Here is a 21,585-nt window from a genome sequence, read left to right as displayed (position 1 = left end):
ATTACATTTTTAAAAACATTTCTGTCTTCTTTGTATGCGCGTGTTTAAAACAAAAAACGTTTTAAAACACATTCTTCTCAGCAAGAAATTTATTTTAAAGATGGTTACCGGAAGTTTACGCTTTTGTTCTGGTGGGCTTGACAGCGATAGGAAAAGCACCGTGGCTGAAAACTTCGGGAAAAATGGAAAAAGTAGCAGGCGTAAATACTTTATTCACACATCCGTGGGTGAAATAAAGAACAGCCGTTTTGGAGCCGTGCGTTGTCTTACCAAGGTGGTTTTCAAACGGGACAATGGTGTCGACGGAGGAAAAAACACCGAATTTCTTGCAATTCCATTGAAAGTAAACTTACTCATGGAGAAAGGAGCAAGTCGGGAGTCATGAGCACAGGTTTGTATCCTGGGGGAGCTTAGTTAGCAAAATCCTGCTATGCAAATGCCTATTGTGGTTAAAAATATGGCTAATACCTCTTGCATTTCACTGTTTCCAGAAAACAAACAAAAAACTGTCATATTTGTGCGTTACACCCGACTTTAGAATCAGGTCTATTTTTACACTGCCGTACTTAATTACAGTTTCTCCTAATTATAGCTTCAAGAAAAGATATGAGAGGACAGACTCGACCTCGGTTTCAGTGCTTTTTCAGAACTCCATCATATCTAACAGTGAAGTTTTTCCCCCCTTTTCCATTTGTTATTGCAGCTACTGTCAGCTGAGGGGGGTTAAATCCTTTGTCTTAAAACATCTGTCCTGCCCGTTGATGCAACAGGTCATCAAACTCGATAACAACAAATGCTTTCCTCGCTGCAATGTTCACCACCAGCGAAAGTAAAGCAGTAAGACATTTGGCTGGATGAGGCGAGATGCCCTCAACGAATCCGTTCCGCCAAATGGGATGTGTGCCGCTGAGTTTTACGGTTTTTTCCACGGCGTGAGCGGTTTCAGCCCCGATATGTGCTCCTCTCGCTCGGCCAACATCAGGCCAAATTCAAACATCTGGAAGTAACGTCGCCTTGCCCGTCGTTACGTTCTCGCACAACACAGTTTAAGACGTTTTTACAAATCGTTACAGTGTTATAGTAAATTCGGCATATTATACAAGTCACAAAGCAACTTTTAATTTGAACAAAATCTCAAGTTTCAGATTGGTTTTCACCGCTTGCCCCCGCCGCCCACGGTGTATTTTGGTAGGGGAGGGTTGTGGGAATGAGCGATGATCCAGCTGAAAATTTATTGAAACACAGGTTGTTTGGTGGGTTTAGTGTATGCCGAATTGAAGAATGCATCCTATTGATTCGTAATCGGCTTGAAAGTCGCGTTTTTCCTCGTATGTACCTTTGCGGATACGGAGGGCGACATTTCGCCTGCAGATTTTTTGATAGAGTTTGGCGTGCTGTTCTCTAATTACAAGACGGAGCGGCACGTATCGGTCGGAGCTGAAGCGGTTTCTGGTCATTGGCCTTTCGGGAACATCCGCTCGATGACTCCGTTTCTCGTGGTGTCAGCCAGCCAAGACTTTCGGCCAGTAGAGCGGAAAATATGGCCTACAATCTCACTTCACAACTTTTTTTTTTATTTTTAGAGGAGAGACTGTGTTTTTTTTCTGTAACCTTTATTTAATCAGATTAGTCGCACTGTGTTTCTTCAAGGGAAATCTTGGCACATTGACTTACATAAAAGTTGTAGATCAACCACATGTAGCAATGTGTAGTCACAATACAGTAAAAATCACATACAAGAAAGAACAATGTAAAACCGTGTAGGAGAGTAAAATCTTCTGTAGCACTTAAAAACATTAACTTTCAAACCAGTGGGTTCACAGAGGTCAAAACTATTTAAATCTCAACTAAACAAAGCAAAAACAACTCCTTATGAAGTCTGCCGCAAGATCCTTCATTATAATTTTAAAGTTAGGAGAGAGAGCAGCTGTTTCCGCTTTAAATCGGGTTTTAGACAGTTCCATGTAAAGGGAGCAAAGTAAAGACATAAAGACATTTTTGCTTGATGCCGTTATGAGTATCAGAGACAGATGGCACAGACAATAAACAGTAATTTCCAACAAGATTTTTTAGAGATATGGGCACACAGATAGTCAGGAAGCAGATGAAGAATGGCTTTAATAGTTACAAAATGTACCAACAAATAAGTCCCAGTGTTAAAAGTAACTTATATACACACATCAAGACAAATTGGAGCAGAAAAGAGAGTGAAGAATAACGAGCAACATCAGCCAAGACCACAAACACCACAGTTAACTGTCTGCCACCAAAATTCCTCCAATATATAGAAATATGCGCATAATCCAATCTAACAAGTAACAGAGATGTGAAGCCGAGACATGGTACACATGGCATAAACAGAAAGGAGGGCATCAAGTTCAATGCTGCATTTGTATTTATAATTCAGTTTAACAGTGTGCATGCTGCAGCCACTGAAATGTATGCCCATAAGAGAGTCATTTACACACTAATTACGTTATAACAAATCCAAGTGGTTTCATGAAGACAGTGTTAAAAATAAATTGAAAAGGACCTTTGAGTTTGATGTTTTCTTCAGTCAAATTCCTACAGCCTAATTTAGATTTTTTGGAGTTATTAATGCATAAGTCCCACACCCAGTTTTGGCTGCAATAGTCCACTGTGACCCTAAGACTGACCTTTTGACTCTAACCTCCCATCTCGCAGCTGTCTAGACTTACATTGAGGGAGGCAAGGTTGAAGCATGCTGTCATGTGCTTTCCTTTTGCTGTATGCTTCATTTAAAAAAAAAAAAAAAAGCATGGTGGGTAAATGATAGATGTCTGCTGTGTGAATAACTTCTCCTTCTTTATGTGCAGGTGTGAAGAAGCCTCCATTAGCTCCCAAGCCTAAACTCCCTGCTACCACCAAACCCTCACCCCCACCTATCGCCCCCAAGCCAGGTCTTTTCACCCAGCCCTCCACCGTCTCCCACTCTTCCCCTGCTACTCTGAAGAGAGCCAAACCTGCTGTTGCACCCAAGCCATGCATCCCCAAACCCTCGGCCTCACCTCCCTCTGTTTTACCGCCGCCACCCAAACCCAGTGCATCTCAGACCCTATCTCAGGAAGACCGGGAGGCTTCAGATGATAGTTTATTGCTTCTCAACTCCAAAAATGGGATTTTATCAGAGCCTAACAATCGTGACTCGGACTACATCATTCCCACCTGCTCCTGTCAGCTCCAGGACTGTGCCCAGTGCCAGCACCTTGGGAATGGGAATGCAACTGACGTTGCGGGAGATACACATGACGACCTGTTGCAGAATGGGAATTCTACGGAGACATGTGGACTTCCTGTGATCAGGCCTCAGGATAAAGATGAAAGTCGGGAGGAGGGAGTATCCGTAGAGAAAGGTGGAGGTGGATCGATAAGCAACAATGTCCATCCTAAGCCCAAGGACAAACCGCAGAGACAGAAACACTTGGATCGAGGTTTAGTGAGCAGAGAAGTGCAGAGGACTGAGGAGCAGCAGGGGAGAGGTTTGGAGAATGTAAGACACCAGGAAAATGCTCTGGACCAGTCAGTCAAAGCTGATACACACACTGAGGGTCCTAACGTAGAAAGTAAGTACAAAGACTCTAAATCCGCCTGTGATGTTGCAGGCAGCATCATTGTCTCCCCAAGTGTCTCCTCTGATCAGCCGTTGTCTCCGTCGTCTTCCACAGAATCCTCTCAGGTAGAGAGTAGCGATCTTAGCAGCAAGGCACCTTCCAGCAGGTTACCCCCAGATCTGCAGGTCCCTGCTCCACCAAGTAAGCCTCTCCCAGTACCTCACCCACGGAAACCCAAGAAGCCAGCCCTGGTGAGGCAGGATGGACTGGAGGGCCCTGCCCACGATGGGGCGGCAGAGGAATACAAGAGGGGGCTTGAGATGGGAGAAGGGACTCTGACTCTAGCTGGTCTGTCTCTTAGTTCAGAGGGAGAGGAACTCAAATGGGGCAAGAAGGACACGCCCCTACCCCACCAAGACCCAGATCTGGCCAGTGATGAGCCCAATGCCCCTGTGCCCCCTCCTCGGCAGACCTCGCTCTCGCCCCGCCTCCACCGAACCTTTCACATTGCCCCCTCCCTTAACAGAAACGCCTCCCACTCTCTAGATCTGCTCTCCCAACCAGAGCCTGACTCGCTCGGCCATGGCAGCAAAAACAAAGGTGAGGAACATCGGGTGGAGGTGGATGAAGAGGACGGATACGGCGACTTTGAGCGTTACCCCATCGCACACAGCCTCCCCAAGCAGATCAAGCTCAGCTGCCACCCACCTCTGGTCAACACAAGGAAGGCCTTTTCCGCTGAGGATCAGGAGTCACCAAGGGCGCCACCCCGAAAGCCCCAGAGACACAGCTTACCGGCGCCCCCACCACCCTCCATAACCCCACCTGCTCCTCCGCACGCCAACACCCCCATGAGGGAGCTGCCGGCACCTCCCCAAGAAAAAACAGCTTGGCGCTTTGCCCGGCCCTGTGTGACATTCTTCAGCCGACAGATGCCCATGAGGAGCAGCGTGCCCCCGCAGGGCCGAGCCCCGCTGCTGGGGGGCAAGCAGAGAGCGCAGTCCTTCTCCGCAGCCGACCTGGCGACCCGTGCCGACCACCCGAGGAGGAGCCTGTCTTTCAAGAAGCTGCTGGAGCTCAGGCTGTCTGTCAAGATGCTGCCAAAGCTGCTGGCCAAGGGTGGGCAGTCGCTGGACTGTACAAACACAGAGTCGAACAAGGGGGATAAAAGCCAGCCTGTTGGCAGCACCGGGGAGGCTGACGGCAACGGAGAGGGTGAAGAGGGATCTGTGGAGTATGAGAACGTCCCACTGTACGAGGAGATCCCGGAGTACATGAACCTGCCATTTCACAGTGCACGGCTGGGTTGGCCACATGACTCCGACCCAGCTGATTCAGACATCTATGAAGTGCAAGATCCTTATCACAAACCACAGGGCAACGAGTACGAGAGGTAGGGTGCTTTGTGCAGACCATGTTTGAAGTGTGTAACTTTCTCTGAGTCACACTGAAGGTTTTTTTTTTGTTGTTTGTTTTGACTCGCAGTTTTCTCTAAAGAATGATCTTGGATAGCACAGCGTGTGTGGGTGTTTCATTTTGTTATGTTGTGTCTCAGGCCACATGTGCGATAGTGGTTCACATTTCAAAGGTGACAGGGCAGTAACATAAGGAATATTGTATCTTGTCATGATTTGTCGCTTGAGGCAAATAAACTCGGTAAAGCCATCAGTCAGCTACGTATTGTTTCCACAGTATAATAGAGGAGAGTTCGAATGAGAGCATGAATGAAATTTCCTGTAAATCATATAAAGACCTTTTCATGTCTAGAACAATGTCACACTGGTGCGTGCGTGTGTGTGTGTGTGTGTGTGTGTGTGTGTGTGTTTTTGTGTTAGCATGAGAGAGAGAGTTGATGCAGGCCATGGTCCAGTCCTGTTATTCAGGGTTTAACTCATGTTATTGCCCTGTAATTTCAGGTAGCCACCAGCCAGTAACCACAGTGTGGGATGTGTTGCGTGCTACAGGTTGCACAGGTGACATTAGCATTAGCAGTGTGCGTTTATTTGAGCGTAAAAGTCAGACTCGGAGCTAGTGGCATTGAATGTGAATAGAGCATTGATGTGCAGCAGGTCGGCCTGTTTTCCTGTGGGTTATTTTCAGTGGCCAGGACAGGAAATGTCTGAGAATCGCAGAAACGCCACACAGCTCTCTAGAACAGGGAAAATAAACCTCCAGCAACCACTAGCCTCTCCGCCTCCTCCTCACTCCCGCCCTCTCACTGTTTCTAGCCTCATCTTAACCTCATCACTCTATTTTTCCTCTGTTTCTTTGTGAGAAAGTTTGAAATGTTTTTTTTCTTATTCAGGTAAATAAAATAAATGATTTTTAATGCACCTATAGAAAATCAGTTTACAGGCATGAAAACAAGATAGAGAAGAGATAGGAAATAAAACAATCAGTAGAAATAAATACATTAAGGAAAGAAGGATAAAAGAAATCTCAAACAGTTGTAATTACATGCAGTGACTCAGCGGTCACTTTATTAGGTCCATCTGTGTACAGTCTAATACAATCCAATACAGCTGCTGTGCCATAAAGTTTCATTTTCTGCTGCCTACAATGCTCAGCTTTTCTGTTTGTCACAGTAACAGAGGTGTTCATTCAATTCTATGGTTGGCATTGAGCTCATAGTTAGTGCTGCTGTTGGACTGGACTGCAGTTTATTGAGAGGTGTTTCTAATATTCTGTCCCCCCTTATATATATAAATAGGGAGGACAAAAAATTAGAAACACCTGTCAGTATAAAGTAGTCCAGTACAAAACCTCTGCAAACTACAAACTCAATAATAAACATAGAATTACATTTACACATTCTCCACAATGTCAACAAAAACTGAACATTATAGATGTTATTTAAAAGGTGGCATTTATGGCAGAGCTGTTACATTGTGCTGTATTAGACTGGACAGATGGACCTGGTAAAGAGGCCACTGAGGGTAAATGTATATCTAGAGCACACTTGAGAGGGCTTCCCCCAACACATAACAGTTTTCTTACTTGGTTTCAAACCCAGTGAATTTATCTCTGTCACCTAAATGTTAAGTTAAATTGATTTCTTGAAATTACAAGAAAATTACTTAAAAAAATCAAATATGAATATTAAATAAAACCATAAAAAATAAAAGCCCTCCACATGCTCTTGGTTTTCAATGGGTTAATGTCGCAAAATCCAAAATTCAATCAGTCACTCTTTGGCCCAAATTTCACGGACATGAGCTCACAATAACCAGCTGACAGACACAGGAGCTGAGCCCTCAGAGACGCTGAACAGTCAAGGGACCGCCAGCACAATCACCCAGTCACCTAGTCACATTCATGCCATTAAGATTCCATTGAGTCACTCTACCCTTGATAGTAGGAGCAGAGCGCTGCTTGTCGTGTTCCCATGATAGATGGCACGGTTCCCATTTCCACTGGTCGCACTGATGATGCCAACCAACGCCGAGTTAGGAGGCGTTGAGGTAGGGTTGTGTGAAATCAAGCCATTAAAGCAATTAACAATACCTAGCTCGCTTTTTAATTCTGTCTGGTATGCAAAGTGGTTAGTTCAGTGTGTGTGTGTGTGTGTGTGTGTGTGAGAGTGAGAGAGAGAGAGAGAGTAAGCAAGCAAGTGAGTGAGTGAATCTGTAGTGTTTCCCAGGCATCTGAGCCTGTTAAGTTTATGTAACTAGCCTCAGGCAGTAAACAAGTGGCGCTCTGTGCCTGGCCCAGTGTGTTAGAATGCTCCTCTATAGAGAAAGGGAAAGGGAGAAAGAGACTGAAGAAAAGGAGTAAGAGTGTGTGTGTTTCGGGGGTGGGGGAATTGGGTTTTAGGTAAAAGATAAAGTGTTGTGAGACCCACAGGAAAAACAGGGAAGTGGAGAAAGTAGGCTATCTCTGATGGGAGAGGAAGAGGAAAAGAGCAAATTTTGAAATCCTTCCATCTTCATTAATGAACCACAAGGCTGTAGATTCTCATCAAATATTTACCCTGCACCGGTATCCTTCTTGTCACAGTGACGAGGGAGAGCTTCTCCTGTAACTGAAATACAACATCCTACAAACTCAAATTAGCACACCGAAGACAGAGGTGTGAAGGGGATGCCAGAGAAGTGACAAGACCAGCCAGCAGACTCAAAGGATAAATCTACTTTTGAAGTCGAAATGGAAACACCGACAGTTTTTGAAGTTTCACCCAATTCCTGCAAAAGGGATCCATCTGTCAAATCATAGATGAGTTGAATTTAAGCGTGAAGACTTTGAGGCCCAGATCAGACATTAGTGACAAACAAACACATGTTGCTACTTGTGCTATGCTGGCAGACAAGAGGGTTTGTGGGTAGAGCAGAAACAGCTGCCGTCCTGCTGCTAGCAACAGGGCTGATAGACAACAACGGAGAACATATCACCGTATCATAAGGCCTTTTTTGGAAGCAGTGATGGCTAGTAAATGTGATAAAATCAGTCTATAACATTGTGAAAGTTAAGAAGCAAATATAGGTTTAACAAATATAGCTTGCATGCAGATTAAAGACTATATGTGAGTTGTGTGGTGTGTGTTTTCTTCATGTTTGGCTATGCTCAATGTCATAAATTCTTAGTTTAGCTCGTAGGACTTGTTGCAATCCCTAAGAATAGTCAGCACCTACCTGGTGTTTGTAACTTGGACAATCACTTCCTGATGGCATCCTGTTGGCATCTTTTCTGACTCCTTAAGTGAGTTGAAATTATTCATGTCCTCCGCAGCGCCATGCACAGTACTGAACATTTTCTGAATGAGTTTTGGTGTAGGTCTGGGCGATAAATCTGTATTAGGCCTATTGCTTCTTGTTTTTCACTGGCATCAGTTTGTGATGATATGGTGGTTTTGGTATATCGTGACAACAATTTTATTGAAAACTGACAGTATGGTGAGAATATTATTTGAAAATTTCAGTTTTGTTTTTCATAAAACCTAACATTAGCATTCGCCATGATTATTACATATGTGAACCATACCACGAAAAAAATCCATATCATTGTCATGATATTGATTTCAACCATATCTCCCAGCCCTGTTTCAGTGTGGTCTTTTCTTTTTCATAGGGCTCTTGACTTGGTTCCCACAGCCTTGCTTTTGTTAATAAAGGTTACTGTGTGTTAAAGTTGCACAAACCCTGACACTTCCCAGCAATGTGACCTTTCTTAAACCTTTGTTTACCCAGAGAGGGGTTTACTGCTTCAACTCTGCCCTGCTTCACATTTATGAAATTACATATTTTCTTTGAAAGCCAGGATAAATCCTGCCGTGTGCTCCTTTTAACCTTCGCCTGCTCTTACCGTCTGCTGCTTTGGATGTGTGTTCCAGCGGCTGGCTGACGCAGGATGGAGTTCACTCTGAGGAAGAGGATGTCCACAGTTCAGACGAAGAGGACAACAGCTCCACCTCCAGCAAGGAGCATCTGGACGAGGCAGACCGGCAGGTAACCACTTCTCTCTCACATGGTGCTCAAAAAATAAGTCAGTTAATCGATAAGTCTAGCAACAAAAAATTGATCTGTTATCATTTTGATAATCAAGCAATCATTGTAGGCATTTACCAAGGAAAAATAACAAATGTTTATAGGTCACTGCTTCATAAAATCGTGAGATTTGCTTTCTTTTCTCTGATTATTATTAGTAGTATCATCAATATTTTTAATAATACTATAAGGGTAGTATTGTCGTTTTTGCGAGGTAGAGTAAGGAAGCAATTTGAAGACATCACTTTGGGCTCTGGAGCTACTGCAATGAGGGGCATTTATTATTATTTTTCACATTATATATACAAAATGATTCATCTGTTAAGTAAAAAAAAAAAAACAGTTGATTAACCCAGCCATGAGAAAGTGACGTAGTGGGCAGACTAATAAATGAAAGATAAGAGAGTGGACCAGTTAGCTTTATCACTGCCAGTGACTGAGGTGTCTGCACAGTAGATTGTGTGAGTGTGTGTGCGTGCGCCTATGCATTTGTGTGTGTGAGTCTGTCAACTCCTTTCACAGGAGTGTGTGTGTGTGTGTTGAAAGGGGGATGGGCAAACACAGAGGGGCTCAGGGTTCAGGAATAGCTCTCTCACCGGCTGAAAAAGTTTTTTTTTTTTTTTCTTTCTTTGTCCTGTGTGACCCTTTCTATGATACGATCAGTTCCTGTGTGTGATACCCCTGAAAAGCTGGAGGGTATCACAAACACAGGCACTGATAGGACCAGGAGGCCCTTTCAGTCAAGCAGGGGCAAGGCTGCTGTCCAAATTAAGCAAGCGAGAGACTGCCCCATTACCATTCCACAACACACACACAATCAGAAAGGAGGAGAGAGGGGAGAGAGAGGGAGAAATGCAAAGTTGTTGCTCTACTTTCAGGCATAGTCTTGATTGAGCTGTTGTTTGGGAGCGAGAACAACTCGATCCTTATGGTTTTGCATAGTAAAGCAGCACCAAGGGATCATGGTGGTTTGCAGTGACCCCGTAAGTGAATCGCGGTTTGCACAAATGTGAAAACGCTGTCTCTGCGGCATCGCGTGACTGTTGTTTGTCCTTCTGTCCGTCCCTCAGCACGAAGACGAGATGAAGAGGAAGAAGGTGGTGCACATAGCCCAGGAGATCATGAGCTCTGAGAAAGTGTGAGTGCTTTGATAATGCAGCATTCTGTCACTCCCATGTGGGGTGTATGCTAAACAGGACAGTCAGGACATGTTTTTTTCATTTATCTGACTCATGTGTTTCTGCTCTTTCAACAGCTTTGTGGATGTCCTGAAACTTCTGCACATAGTAAGTCTCTTATGTCTGATTTAGAGCGATTTACTCGTTTTTTGAGCAATGTCTCTTGAGTTTTTCTCATTGCCGGGACACTTGATTCAATGAAAATGATGTTGTAAACTCTTAAGAGGGTCTTATTGAGGGAACATCTGTGTAACTGGAGCGAAGGTTTTGGAGCGTAATGAATAAACCGCTTTCTTGCCGGTTGTCGTTGTACTTTAACATGATCAAGCGCATGCTCTGTTACCCTCGCTGACGCCGTGATTGTTTTGAGTGGTGATCAAAGTGTTCTCCCAGGGATGGAGATGAATTAATGAGTTGTCGGCTTGCAGCTCCTCGGCTCAAGTGCTGTGCAGAGAGTTGTATAATGCAGTTAGCTCCCGAGCCAAGGCTTTTAAGATGCTGCGCTGTAGTTTTTCTTCTTCCCCGGGGCAGTTGTGTGCAGGTAAACCCATGGTTAGAGCCAGGGATTAGGGCGTTTGATCTGTCCCATCACTGGGGACACTGGTAAATCTGTGTGTGAGTGTGTGTGTGTGAGAGAGAGAGAGATGAGAACAAGAAAGATTATTATCCTGTCATCAGTGAAGGATTGTTTTGGCTCTGAGGAAGCTAGCTGTGCAGTTTGTCTGAGTTTAGGTTCTTGTGAAGTGGCTCGTACTGGACTGAAAAGATACAGTTTATTTAAGTAGAACATTATTTTCCAGTGTCTGTATTTTTTTTTCACTTGCTCCAATGTACATGAAAGAAACTGAACACATAGAATGGAAGTGTGGGACAATAAATCAATAATGCACTATATCACAATGCTTCCTCTTGCGATGCATTATTAACACACCTGTGTCAAGTATTGATATTTGAGTTTTTCATTTAGACAGATGCACATTTGACTTCCTATGAGGCGTGTTTGTTCCAGGCCTTTACGTATTTGAAGTGGCGCTGTTCTGCCATATTCATGTTGCAGTCATTAAAACACTGGAAAACACATTTTTTTCCTCTTCAGTTACAGATATAGTCATGTATCATAACTGATCATCTTACAGTATATCACAGAGTCGCCTGAATCGTGATTCCATCGCTATCTGTAGGTAAAATATCGTGGTAGGAGGTGCCTTGGTAGCTCATTGGTAGAGTGCGTCCTTACTGCAGTGGTCTTTGTTTGAACCCGGCGCTGGCCCTTTGCTACGTGTCATCACCTCACTCTGAAGTACCTTTTCTTCCTGTCTTCTAGAGAAATTCAAAAAAATCTTGACAGTCTATCATATCGCCCGTTAGCCAGCGTTGCTATCAGTGTTCCAGTTCCATTTTTTTCGGGTCTTTGTTTTGAATCCTTGGGTAAAGGAAGCTGTATTTTCCAGGCGCCTTTGTTTATGAATTTACTACTAGAGCAGGGTTGATCCTTGCGGGGAAGGCCAGGTGACGGAGTTCAGCCAGCCCACGCTGAGGGTCAAGGGTCCACCTGTCTGGCTGCCTCAGACTTGACTTTAATGAAAGCACCACAGGATTAGCTTTAAACATTGTCAGGCAGCGAGAGGCGGGGAGGCACTGTCCAAGAAAAGAGGTCAGATCGCATTCTTCACTATCCGTGACTGGCCTGGCCGCACAGCAGCTGCTTCCTCAGGCCACAGAGTGGACCGCCAGACACACATGTCTCAGTTAATCCTGTGTGTGTGTGTGTGTGTGTGTGTGTGTGTGTGTGTGTGTGTGTGTGTGTGTGTGTGTGTGCGCGCGTGTGCGTGGGTTGCTGAGTATTTCTGCATGCATGCTTGTCAGGGAATCCATCAGATGCGTGTCTTTTAATTCTCCATTCACACATCTTCTGGGTTGGTTTGATTGGTTTTCAGAGGCGTCACCCGTGTGAATGTTGTAAATGTTACTGGGCCTCCGTGGGCACTTCCCATTTTATGTCTGTCAGAACACAGGGTCATATAGTAATGTAAAGTAATATAAGCTGAATTGACGCTCATAAAGTGTACAGTCAATTGCACAAAATCACATGATAAGCACATTGTGGGTGCATGATAATTCTCATATCATATCTAATAAATATGATATGCAACAGTTTATGGGATTGAATATTTTATGGTGCAGCAGTGTAGTTTGTCAACATTATTTTCTGATGTTTCTCTATTGATTAGGCTATATTGCGAAAAGGTGCTCAAAATATTTTAGCGATGCATCAAAACGTTCATCAGGTAAGGTATTATCTACTGTAATGATAAACTGTATTTTTATGCAGTCATAAAGCAGGTTGTAAAATTTTGTTTTTTATTATATGTCCTGTCTGTTAAATGTTATGAGGACGTGACTGAGCGCAAACTAGCTGGGATGTTAGGATCCCGCACGGCCTCTCCACTTCCTTCCAGATGGATGTGTGTGTTGGCATAGTGGACAGAGTCAGAGTGCTGACTCAGCTGTGTGTGTGTGTGTGTGTGTGTGTGTGTGTGTGTGTGTGTGTTGGTGTGTGTGTGTGTGTGTGTGAATGTATTGTGAGTTGCATGCAGAGGTGGGGGGCATGTTTACGAGGTGATAACCAGGTGTTCCTGCTCTGCTGCAATATTCTGTCATGTGTCACGCCGCCCTGCCCAGCTGTGTGTGGGTGTTGGTGCATATGTTTGTGTGTATGTGTGTGTGTGTGTATGTGTGGTGACAGCTGAATTCACCCTATGTGTGCCTGCAGGACTTCCGGGATGCAGTTGCCAAGGCAACCCGTCAAAATGGGAAGCCAGTAGTGGATGAGCGGATCCTCAGCCAGATCCTGTACTACCTGCCCCAGCTCTACCAACTCAACAGAGACCTGCTGAGAGAGCTGGAGGAGAGAGTGGCCCACTGGTACACACACACACGCTTTCTTTGAAGCAAACAACTAATTTTCCTTGAAGGCTCCTGCACCCTTTAGCTGTGTCCCAATTCAGGGTCTGCATCCTTCGAAGTCCGGGTCCTTCAGACAACGCGTCTTCCCCGTCAACCAAATGGGACGGTCTAGCCTTCGGAGTATTTCCTGGTCGCGTAACCGCCGTTCCCATGACAGCAAAATCCGGAGACAGAAATATAACGTTTCTTTCTGTCAGACAAGACAGAACAGTAACTGAATTTTGGGGTTTTGGTTTAACATATATGGCGTTGGATGTTCAAATGAGTAAAAACCAAATATTTTATAATGTGAAATCTGAATACGTACATATATGTCGAATCTCCACTAGATGCCGCCGTCGCCATTTCAGTTAACTTTTCTCTAACTGAGCAGCAGCACGCAAAGCATCTTGGGATACGGGAGCCTGAGAAGGATAGTCGCGGTGCATCCTCTGAATCGGCTACCAACGGCTGAAAAGGAGGCCGCATTTGAAGGATCCTTCGACTTTGGATGAATTGGGACAGGCCTTCGCGCAGTGTTGTGACGTAACTGGCCTTCAAATGCGGACTTCGAAGGATGCAGACCCTGAATTGGGACACAGCGTTTGTAGTTGCTGTTTTCTGTTGTCTTTTTTTGTCTCATATAGTCCAAGTCTCCTTTATCACCTGGGATGTAGCACAGGTTAAACCCACCTGAACTCAGTTGATCCACCTTTTTATTTGCAAAATACTTCACCAAAACTTCAATGTAAAAATTTTTCCTCATGTTTGCCATGTGTTGCACATGTATTGATATTTTTATTATTTACTACGTACTGCACATTTTGGTATGTTCTCATAGCATGCATTTTATTTGTTTCTTCTTTGTTCTGTTGCCACTACTTCTACTATTACACTCACTTTTATCACTGTACTCTCAATTTGTACATGTCCACTAAACATGTTCTTGTTTTGAAATGACCAATTGTGTAGGTTTATATGGCCTTTTTCCAATATTTTATTAATATTATATTTTCTATCATGGTTGTACACTGTTGCTATTTGCTGCTGGAATAGCCTAATATCCCCATAGTAATAGTTAGCAATGATTTGTAAATAGTTTAACAAAGAGAAGTTACTTGATGGAGGTAAAAACCTAATTTAATGGCTTTCTGAGAATATTTCTGGTGTTTATTTGTATTGGTAGCTGTTTGCCTTCTGACGATCATCAGCTAGAGGTCACAGCTGGCCTACCTACCTTAATTTACAGTCTTGTTTAACTGAACTGTGAACTGAACCATTCGTCTGTCTGGTGACAGGAGCGATCACCAGAGGCTGTCGGACATCTTCGTCCAGAAGGGGCCTTACCTGAAGATGTACTCCACATACATCCGCCAGTTCGACAACAATGTGGCCCTCTTAGATGAACAGTGCAGGAAGAACCCCGGTTTCGCCGCCGTTGTCAAAGAGTTTGAGGTAGAGCCAGAAACTGACATCACATGTTTGTGACAAGGAAAGTTTGATGGAGATTTTGTAAAACGATGTTTCCTTCCACATTATAACATCATCATCATGAGCGAGAGTATTTAAGTTCAGGGGCTAATAATACACTGAATACTTTTTTTGCAATAAAATGTTCAATTGTAAAGATATTTGGTATCAGGTGTTTGCAGCTTCACTTCCAAATTATCAGTATCAGTAGTGGCCTTCCAACTCACCACTGATTATTTGGAAGTTTTATTCTTTATTCTTTATTTTTCAGTTGAATTAAGGTAGTAGCTACTCTTCCTCGGGTCCAGGAAGTGTGTGTGTGTGTGTGTGTGTGTGTGTGTGTGTGTGTATGTGCGTGCGTGCATGCGTGTGTGTTTGTGTATATGTGTGTGTGTCTGAGAGAATGACAGTTTTGTGTTTTTTGCCTCAGATGAGTCCAAGATGTGCCAGCCTGGCTTTGAAACATTACCTTCTGAAACCAGTCCAGAGAATCCCTCAATACCAGCTGCTGCTCACAGGTAAAAACACTCATCTGCTCTGTCACTGTGTCTGCCCGTCCTCCTACCCACCTCTGCACACTACACGCCAAGGCTTTATTGAATGATGCCGCTGTTGATTATTTTATTGGCAGCGCGTGAATGCAAACTCAAGCTGGAGCTGGCCTTTCTGTATCGGCATAAATAGTGTTTTGGTGTTATACTGACACCCAGTGGACAAACACAGCAACTGAAACATGTGGGATGCATCTATATTTGACCTGTAGGCCGCATCCTGCAAAACAGACTCGTGTTACTCTCTGAAACTTCTGTGGTCTTTTCCAGATTATCTGAAGAACCTCCCTGAAGATTCTGAGGATTATAAGGACACACAAGGTTGGACACAGCTGGGTTAATCATATTTACTCAAGGGCAATACTCTCACAGTATTTTTCTTTTTTTGCGATGATATTTAACATGGAAAATGTAACTCCAATTTATGCATCAAATAGTGCTTAAACACATTACATGAAACTAATGGGTGTTTTACTTTTTTTCTATCTGACAGCTGCTCTGGGTGTAGTGAAAGAAGTGGCCAACCACGCTAATGATATCATGAAACAAGGGGTAAGAAATCATCCATTAAGCATCTTGGAGCTTTATGGTGATGATCCAGTTTCCCCCCTCACTTCTTGCCTCTTATTCCCAGGATAACTTCCAGAAGCTGATGCAGATTCAGTACAGTCTGAACGGCCACCATGAGATCGTTCAGCCAGGCAGGGTGAGCAGCCATCGGATCAAGACTTCTCTACTAATGTTTTACAAGACTGACGTGCTCTTATTGTTATTGTGTTAAGATTGCATACATGCATTTTTATAAACCTGCTCAACCCACATGATTTTTGAGTAAAGCTGTCTTCCACACTCCCAGGTGTTTCTGAAGGAGGGCACTCTGATGAAGCTGTCCAGGAAGGTCATGCAGCCGCGGATGTTCTTCCTGGTGAGTGATGAGTGCACTGGTGCTCTGGCCTGGGAAAACTGTCCATGAATTGTGTTTGCGCCCAACTGCCCCTTGTGTCCTCTTTTTGTTTGTTTCTGCAGTTTAACGATGCTCTCATGTACACCACTCCTGTCCAGTCTGGCCAGTATAAACTCAACAGCATGCTCTCCCTGGCTGGGATGAAGGTGAGAGAGAACACTGCAAACATGGCTGCTCAGTCGTTTTCAGTTTGCTGTTATGATTTTGATTTGAAACAGAGCTGTTGTATAGGAAATGCATTATAATTATCATTATTATTATTAGTAGTAGTAGTAGTAGTAGTAGTATTTTCATCATTGCTCAATCATTTTCAGCAGTTTACTGTCCTTCCTGATTATCTGTGGGTCTTTTTGCTGTGTTTCCCAGGTGAGTAAGCCCAGCCAGGAGGCCTACCAGAACGAGCTGAACATCGAAAGTGTTGAACGCTCCTTTATCCTGTCTGCCAGGTTAACACTCCCCCCTAGCAACTGACACTTTCACATGTTGAATTTTACAATATAAGCAATAAATGTCCATGAAGATAACTGGCTGTGCCTGGTTGTGGTTGACTCAGACTTCCTCCTATTGGTTGCTGAGGGCTCTGATGTTTTCTGTGCTTGCAGCTCAGCTACAGAGAGAGATGAGTGGCTGGAGGCCATCGCCAAGGCCATAGACGACTACACAAAGAAGAAGATAACTTTCATCTCCAGCCGTAGTCAGGAGGAGGTAATGTTTAAATCTGTGTGGGTGTGAAGTGTTTTCTGTTGCACAGGGTGTTAGAGCTGTGTCTAATATGTAGTCCTGTATAGACCCATGTTTCCTCTCTCTTATCTCAGGCTGATGGTACCGGGGATAGTGGGGCCCCACTGGGCTCAAAGGCTCCAATCTGGATCCCAGACCTGAGGGCCACCATGTGTATGATCTGTACCTGCGAGTTCACGCTCACATGGAGAAGGCATCACTGTCGTGCCTGTGGCAAGGTCTCTACTACTGCTGTTACTGCTACTACTGCTGCTACGTTATGTAGTTTACCAGTCCTCCTCTCATCATATTGTCTGTGTCTGTGTGATAGGTGGTCTGTCAGGCATGCTCTGCCAATAAGTACTATCTGGAGTACTTGAAGAACCAGCCGGCACGTGTGTGTGACCACTGCTTTGCCAAGCTGCAGGAGAACAGTACGTCACAAGTGACTTCAGTTGTTACAGGAAATCAGTCAAATAAATACACAAACTGCATGGCCTTATTCTTGTGTCTGTTTTTCACAGGTGACCGTTGTGCCTCAACATCCCTTTCTCCCATTGGGAAATCGGGAGCCTTCTCTTTTTCTAGAAAACAGAAGAAGATTCCTGCTGCACTGAAAGAGGTGAGAAACCCTGAACACTGTTAATGATGGAGCTGTGCTCCAGCTGTGACGGATGTTCTCATCACCTGATGATATTTGACTTTGCATGTTTCACCTTTAACGTCGCAGTAAAATGTGGTGTGATTTCATTTCCTCACTCTTTTCTTTTTAAGGTGTCTGCCAACACAGAAAACTCCTCCATGAGTGGCTACTTAAACAGATCAAAAGGCAACAAGAAGCAGTGGAAGAGGCTGTGGTTTGTCATCAAGAATAAAGTCCTGTACACCTACGCCGCCAGCGAGGTATCCCACCACACACAAGCATCAAACTTTGTTTCACTGAAAGCAAAACTGAACTTTGGTAGTGTGTTAGGTTGTCTCGTTCTCTGGGTGTGATTATGAGTCCACATGCTGGTGAAATCTCCTCATTAGTTGCTCTGTGCTCCCCTGGGCTGATAATCCGCAACACTGGATTTCTATTTCTCCATTCATTTCCATAACAAAACAGCTGCCATAATAACACTTTTAGCACATAAACAAAGCAGATTATTCCAATAAAAAATTTCCTGGCACCCTTTTTTTTTGTTTGAGAAAATTTAACATGTCTTTGTCATTTTGGGAACTGTTATGGAGAGACACAAATACAGTATTTTATATGAGCAGGCCAGAGGAGCAACTAATGAGGATATTTCACCTCCATGTGGACTCATAACACCCAGGAAACTATACAGCCCAACACTGTACCAGAGTTCAATTTCACCTCAGATTTTGACTCATTGTATCTGTTGACTCTCTGTGGCCTTGATTTCATTTTATTTAATAAGCATTTCTCCTGTCAGGATGTAGCAGCGTTGGAGAGCCAGCCGTTGTTGGGTTTCTTCCTGAGAGAGGAGAAGTACGGCCCGGCTCAGAAGCTGCAGTTCAAGCTGTACCATAAAAACACGCTGTTTTACATCTTTAAAGCCGATGACATCCCCACTGCACAGAGGTATTTCATGTTGAAGCGTTTTGTGGTGAGATTTTTATGTGTGTGTATCGATGTTTTTGACGCGAGCCGTTGTTCCTGTTGTGAATCTTTCCTCTCCAGATGGATCGAAGCCTTCCAAGAGGCCATGATTCTTGAACAGTAGTTCTCTTTGGCAGCAGTGACGTTGCACCGCAGCCCTGGAGCCACTTTACAGGCAACTTACGACCCTGGATCACAGGTCAGGGGTCACCAGTCCAGGAGGGACTCCGGATGGACTGTCTGCCCGATATAAAGATACACATCACACACTGCCAATGAAATGGAAACCAGACTGTTTTTCCGAGAAGCAGCAATGGATTTTTTTTTTTTTTATTCTTTCAAAACATATTTCTCTCTGCAACAGCTACTGATGCTCTGCATTTTCAGTGGAGCTGACGGTGGATCTGTTGGCTTCACCTCAGAAATGACACAGTTACCTGTCACAGCCGTGGGTCAAAGGTCAAGTCCAGAAGCATGTGTGTGGAAGTGTCGCAGAAAAGATGTCAGGGCCTCTACAAGCCCTTGGAAATCCAACAAGCCTGCAAGCCTGGGAATTTTTATCCGCCAATGAATGAAGGAATCTCTTTCATGTGAAACAAAATATAGCCACAAATATCTGTTCATGCCAGATCACTCTTCACTTACGCACCCTGATTTTTCCTTGTGTTATAACATACAGGTCCTTTTATTCAAGCAAAAATTAAGATGAAATTTAACAATTTAACAAACCCTGTAAAATATCCAAATTTGCAAGATATTTCATCATGTATGCAAAAGTATTGTTGATGTCTTTTTCAGTTGTTGAACGATGTAACTAGGTTGGATTTTACTGTGAAAAACAGGGTTCTACAAAGAAACAGGAAGTTGATTTTCTGCTTTTGAGGTTTATCTCTCTGGATAAGAGATTTTTTTTTTAATATTATTTTGTAGACTGAGATAACCAAACATTTAAATCATGGGTAAAACAATATACTGGAGAAAACTGGAAATGTCATAAATAATGTAGATATTTTAACTACAGTTAAATGTATTTTTGTTTGCCTGTCTCGCCACATCACAAGTGGTCAACGGGTAATACTTTGTATATGAAAGTATATGACAGAGCAACATTGACCCTTTTTATGTCAAAGCCAAGAGCTAATATTTATATAGAATTGTACATTTCTCTTTGTCTGAAAGGGTTGGAGGAGCTTGATTTATTTTATCTGCCATAATGGTTTTAAAAGCACAGGCTGCCACTTTTTCTTTCTTTCTTTTTTTTTAATACAAAAAAAAAAATGTGGTTGGATGGGTGTGTTAGGAAACGTTTTCATCAAAGCCTCTTTCTATTTCTTTTTTTTTTTTTTTTTTTACATTGTATTTAATTAGACGATTGAAATGATAACTGCTTACAGAGAAGGAGCATGCTGTCTTTTTTTTTTTTTTTTTTTTTTTTTTTTTTTTTTTTAATATATATAGGAAGATACTGTGGAAAGTGGGTAGGAGATATATTTCTGAGGAAATGTTCAAAAGCCAGAAAAAAAAAAATCTAGATTAACTCCAAGGATTGTTTTCACACAGACATGCCTTATATCTCCTATTACAGGATCAACTCCAACAGGAATGCTGTTCTGCTGGAAGCTGTTCCTCAGATGAATAAGGACACATTAACAATGCAGTTTTTGATGATAGCTTACTCACTAGGCCTTTTCTAGCCAGGCCACTTTGGGTCTGCAGTTTGGCGAATAGCTACAATCATTGTCATCCGTTTCTTCAGGGTTACCTCTCGTGTTTCACTTGTACTAATGAGATTGCACTACTCTGTCAAGGCAAGAGTCTCCACCATCCGACACTAGTGAAGGAATCAAACCCCTAATACTCTGATGAAGGCTCATTAGGCTGCCATCTCTGTGCAATTAATCCACATTTAAAAAAAAAAAAAAAATGTTTTTGGCCAGCGAGGATCATTTTGCTGTAGTCTAGACCGGAAACTGCCTGTCAGGTGCCGCCGAGCATGCCTTATTTTCATTTCATCCTTTGTAATTGTTCATCAAGTGACCTTTTGTAAGCATCACTCCATTCAGAGTTTTAGAGTCTGTTATAAAACAATGATTCTGAACTGTCAGGAAACAGTTTTTAATTAAAAAGTATATTAAAAGTACAGTGTGGTTTGTTTTTCTGGTGTGGTCAAAGCAGTTTTACGGCTTCATTGCATGTTTCAGACGGAGGGAGTAGCGTCTGGGTTAAGGCTGGGTCTCTCTTTGAGCTGGTGATCAAAGCGCTGGTTTTGGAGATAAGGCATATTCATGAGCGTCTCATGGGTTCATGCTCTGGTTCCCCCCCCTCATCTCCTTCAGCGGCGACACACAGCTACGTTAATCCAGTCTCTCGGGCAGCAGGATGCAGAAGTGAAAAAAGAAACTGTCCTTTAAACAGAGAGTGCAGCTGCAAGCCTCTGTGTGTCAGCAGTCATCCGCCCTGCTGAGGCGCTTTGAAGTAAAACACCACTGCAGGGCTGGAGCAAAGGAGCAGAAAGAGCTCCTCAATCAGGAAAAACAATAACTGTTGATTATTTCATTACGCTTTCCTCTCACTATAGACTTTTTGATATGCTTTCTTAGCTTTTGCATGGTATGAGAAATTTCTTAGTTTGTGGTTTAGGAATTTAACATATGAATCACTCATAAAAAGCAACACAAACGCTGCCCCTTCTCCTTAATTTTATTACACTGGTACAGGGGCGCCGTATATGGAGGAAAAGTTAGGGCAATTCCAAGGGCCCTTGCCTGACAGGGGCCACCAAAAATAGGTAAAAACTAACATAAAAGTATTAAACCATCATCGAGCAAATACATATATATATTTTTTTTTTTCATGGGGCCCAAAATTCCTGGCGGCGCCTCTGCACTGGTACATGCAGATGGTACATTTTGGTGTGTATGATGGTAACAGTGATAGAGTGCCAGAATGAAGCGCTCAAATAGCAATTTATACATAATTTAGCTAAATATTGGACAGTTTTATTGGTTGTACATTAGTATAAATTATGCAAAATATTAAGTATAGCATTAGTATACAATTAATTCATTTGAACACATTTTTTTTTCTAAATTTGTGAG

General features: G+C 43.3%; 1 protein-coding gene across 2 annotated transcripts; it reads left to right on the top strand.

Moving 5' to 3' along the window:
* Positions 1 to 141: 141 nt before the first annotated feature.
* fgd6 (FYVE, RhoGEF and PH domain containing 6) lies at positions 142 to 20,448 on the top strand. 2 transcript variants are annotated; one of them, XM_030046306.1, is made up of 22 exons: positions 142 to 391; positions 2,838 to 3,584; positions 3,687 to 4,965; positions 8,899 to 9,013; positions 10,123 to 10,190; positions 10,308 to 10,338; positions 13,004 to 13,155; positions 14,475 to 14,631; positions 15,077 to 15,164; positions 15,468 to 15,518; positions 15,691 to 15,749; positions 15,832 to 15,903; positions 16,054 to 16,122; positions 16,224 to 16,307; positions 16,528 to 16,607; positions 16,764 to 16,866; positions 16,977 to 17,120; positions 17,213 to 17,315; positions 17,406 to 17,503; positions 17,656 to 17,784; positions 18,321 to 18,469; positions 18,569 to 20,448. In XM_030046306.1, exons 1-22 carry the CDS (start codon positions 382 to 384, stop codon positions 18,609 to 18,611), a joined length of 3,831 nt encoding a protein of 1,276 aa, XP_029902166.1. In that variant the 5' UTR covers positions 142 to 381; the 3' UTR covers positions 18,612 to 20,448. The 2 variants fall into 2 exon arrangements, with proteins under 2 accessions (XP_029902166.1, XP_029902165.1); XM_030046305.1 differs by having other exon boundaries at positions 2,838 to 4,965.
* The last annotated feature ends 1,137 nt before the right edge of the window (positions 20,449 to 21,585 follow it).

Source organism: Myripristis murdjan, chromosome 23, assembly GCF_902150065.1.
Source record: "Myripristis murdjan chromosome 23, fMyrMur1.1, whole genome shotgun sequence".
NCBI lineage: Eukaryota > Metazoa > Chordata > Actinopteri > Holocentriformes > Holocentridae > Myripristis > Myripristis murdjan.
This window is presented reverse-complemented; position numbering and strand designations above follow the sequence as displayed.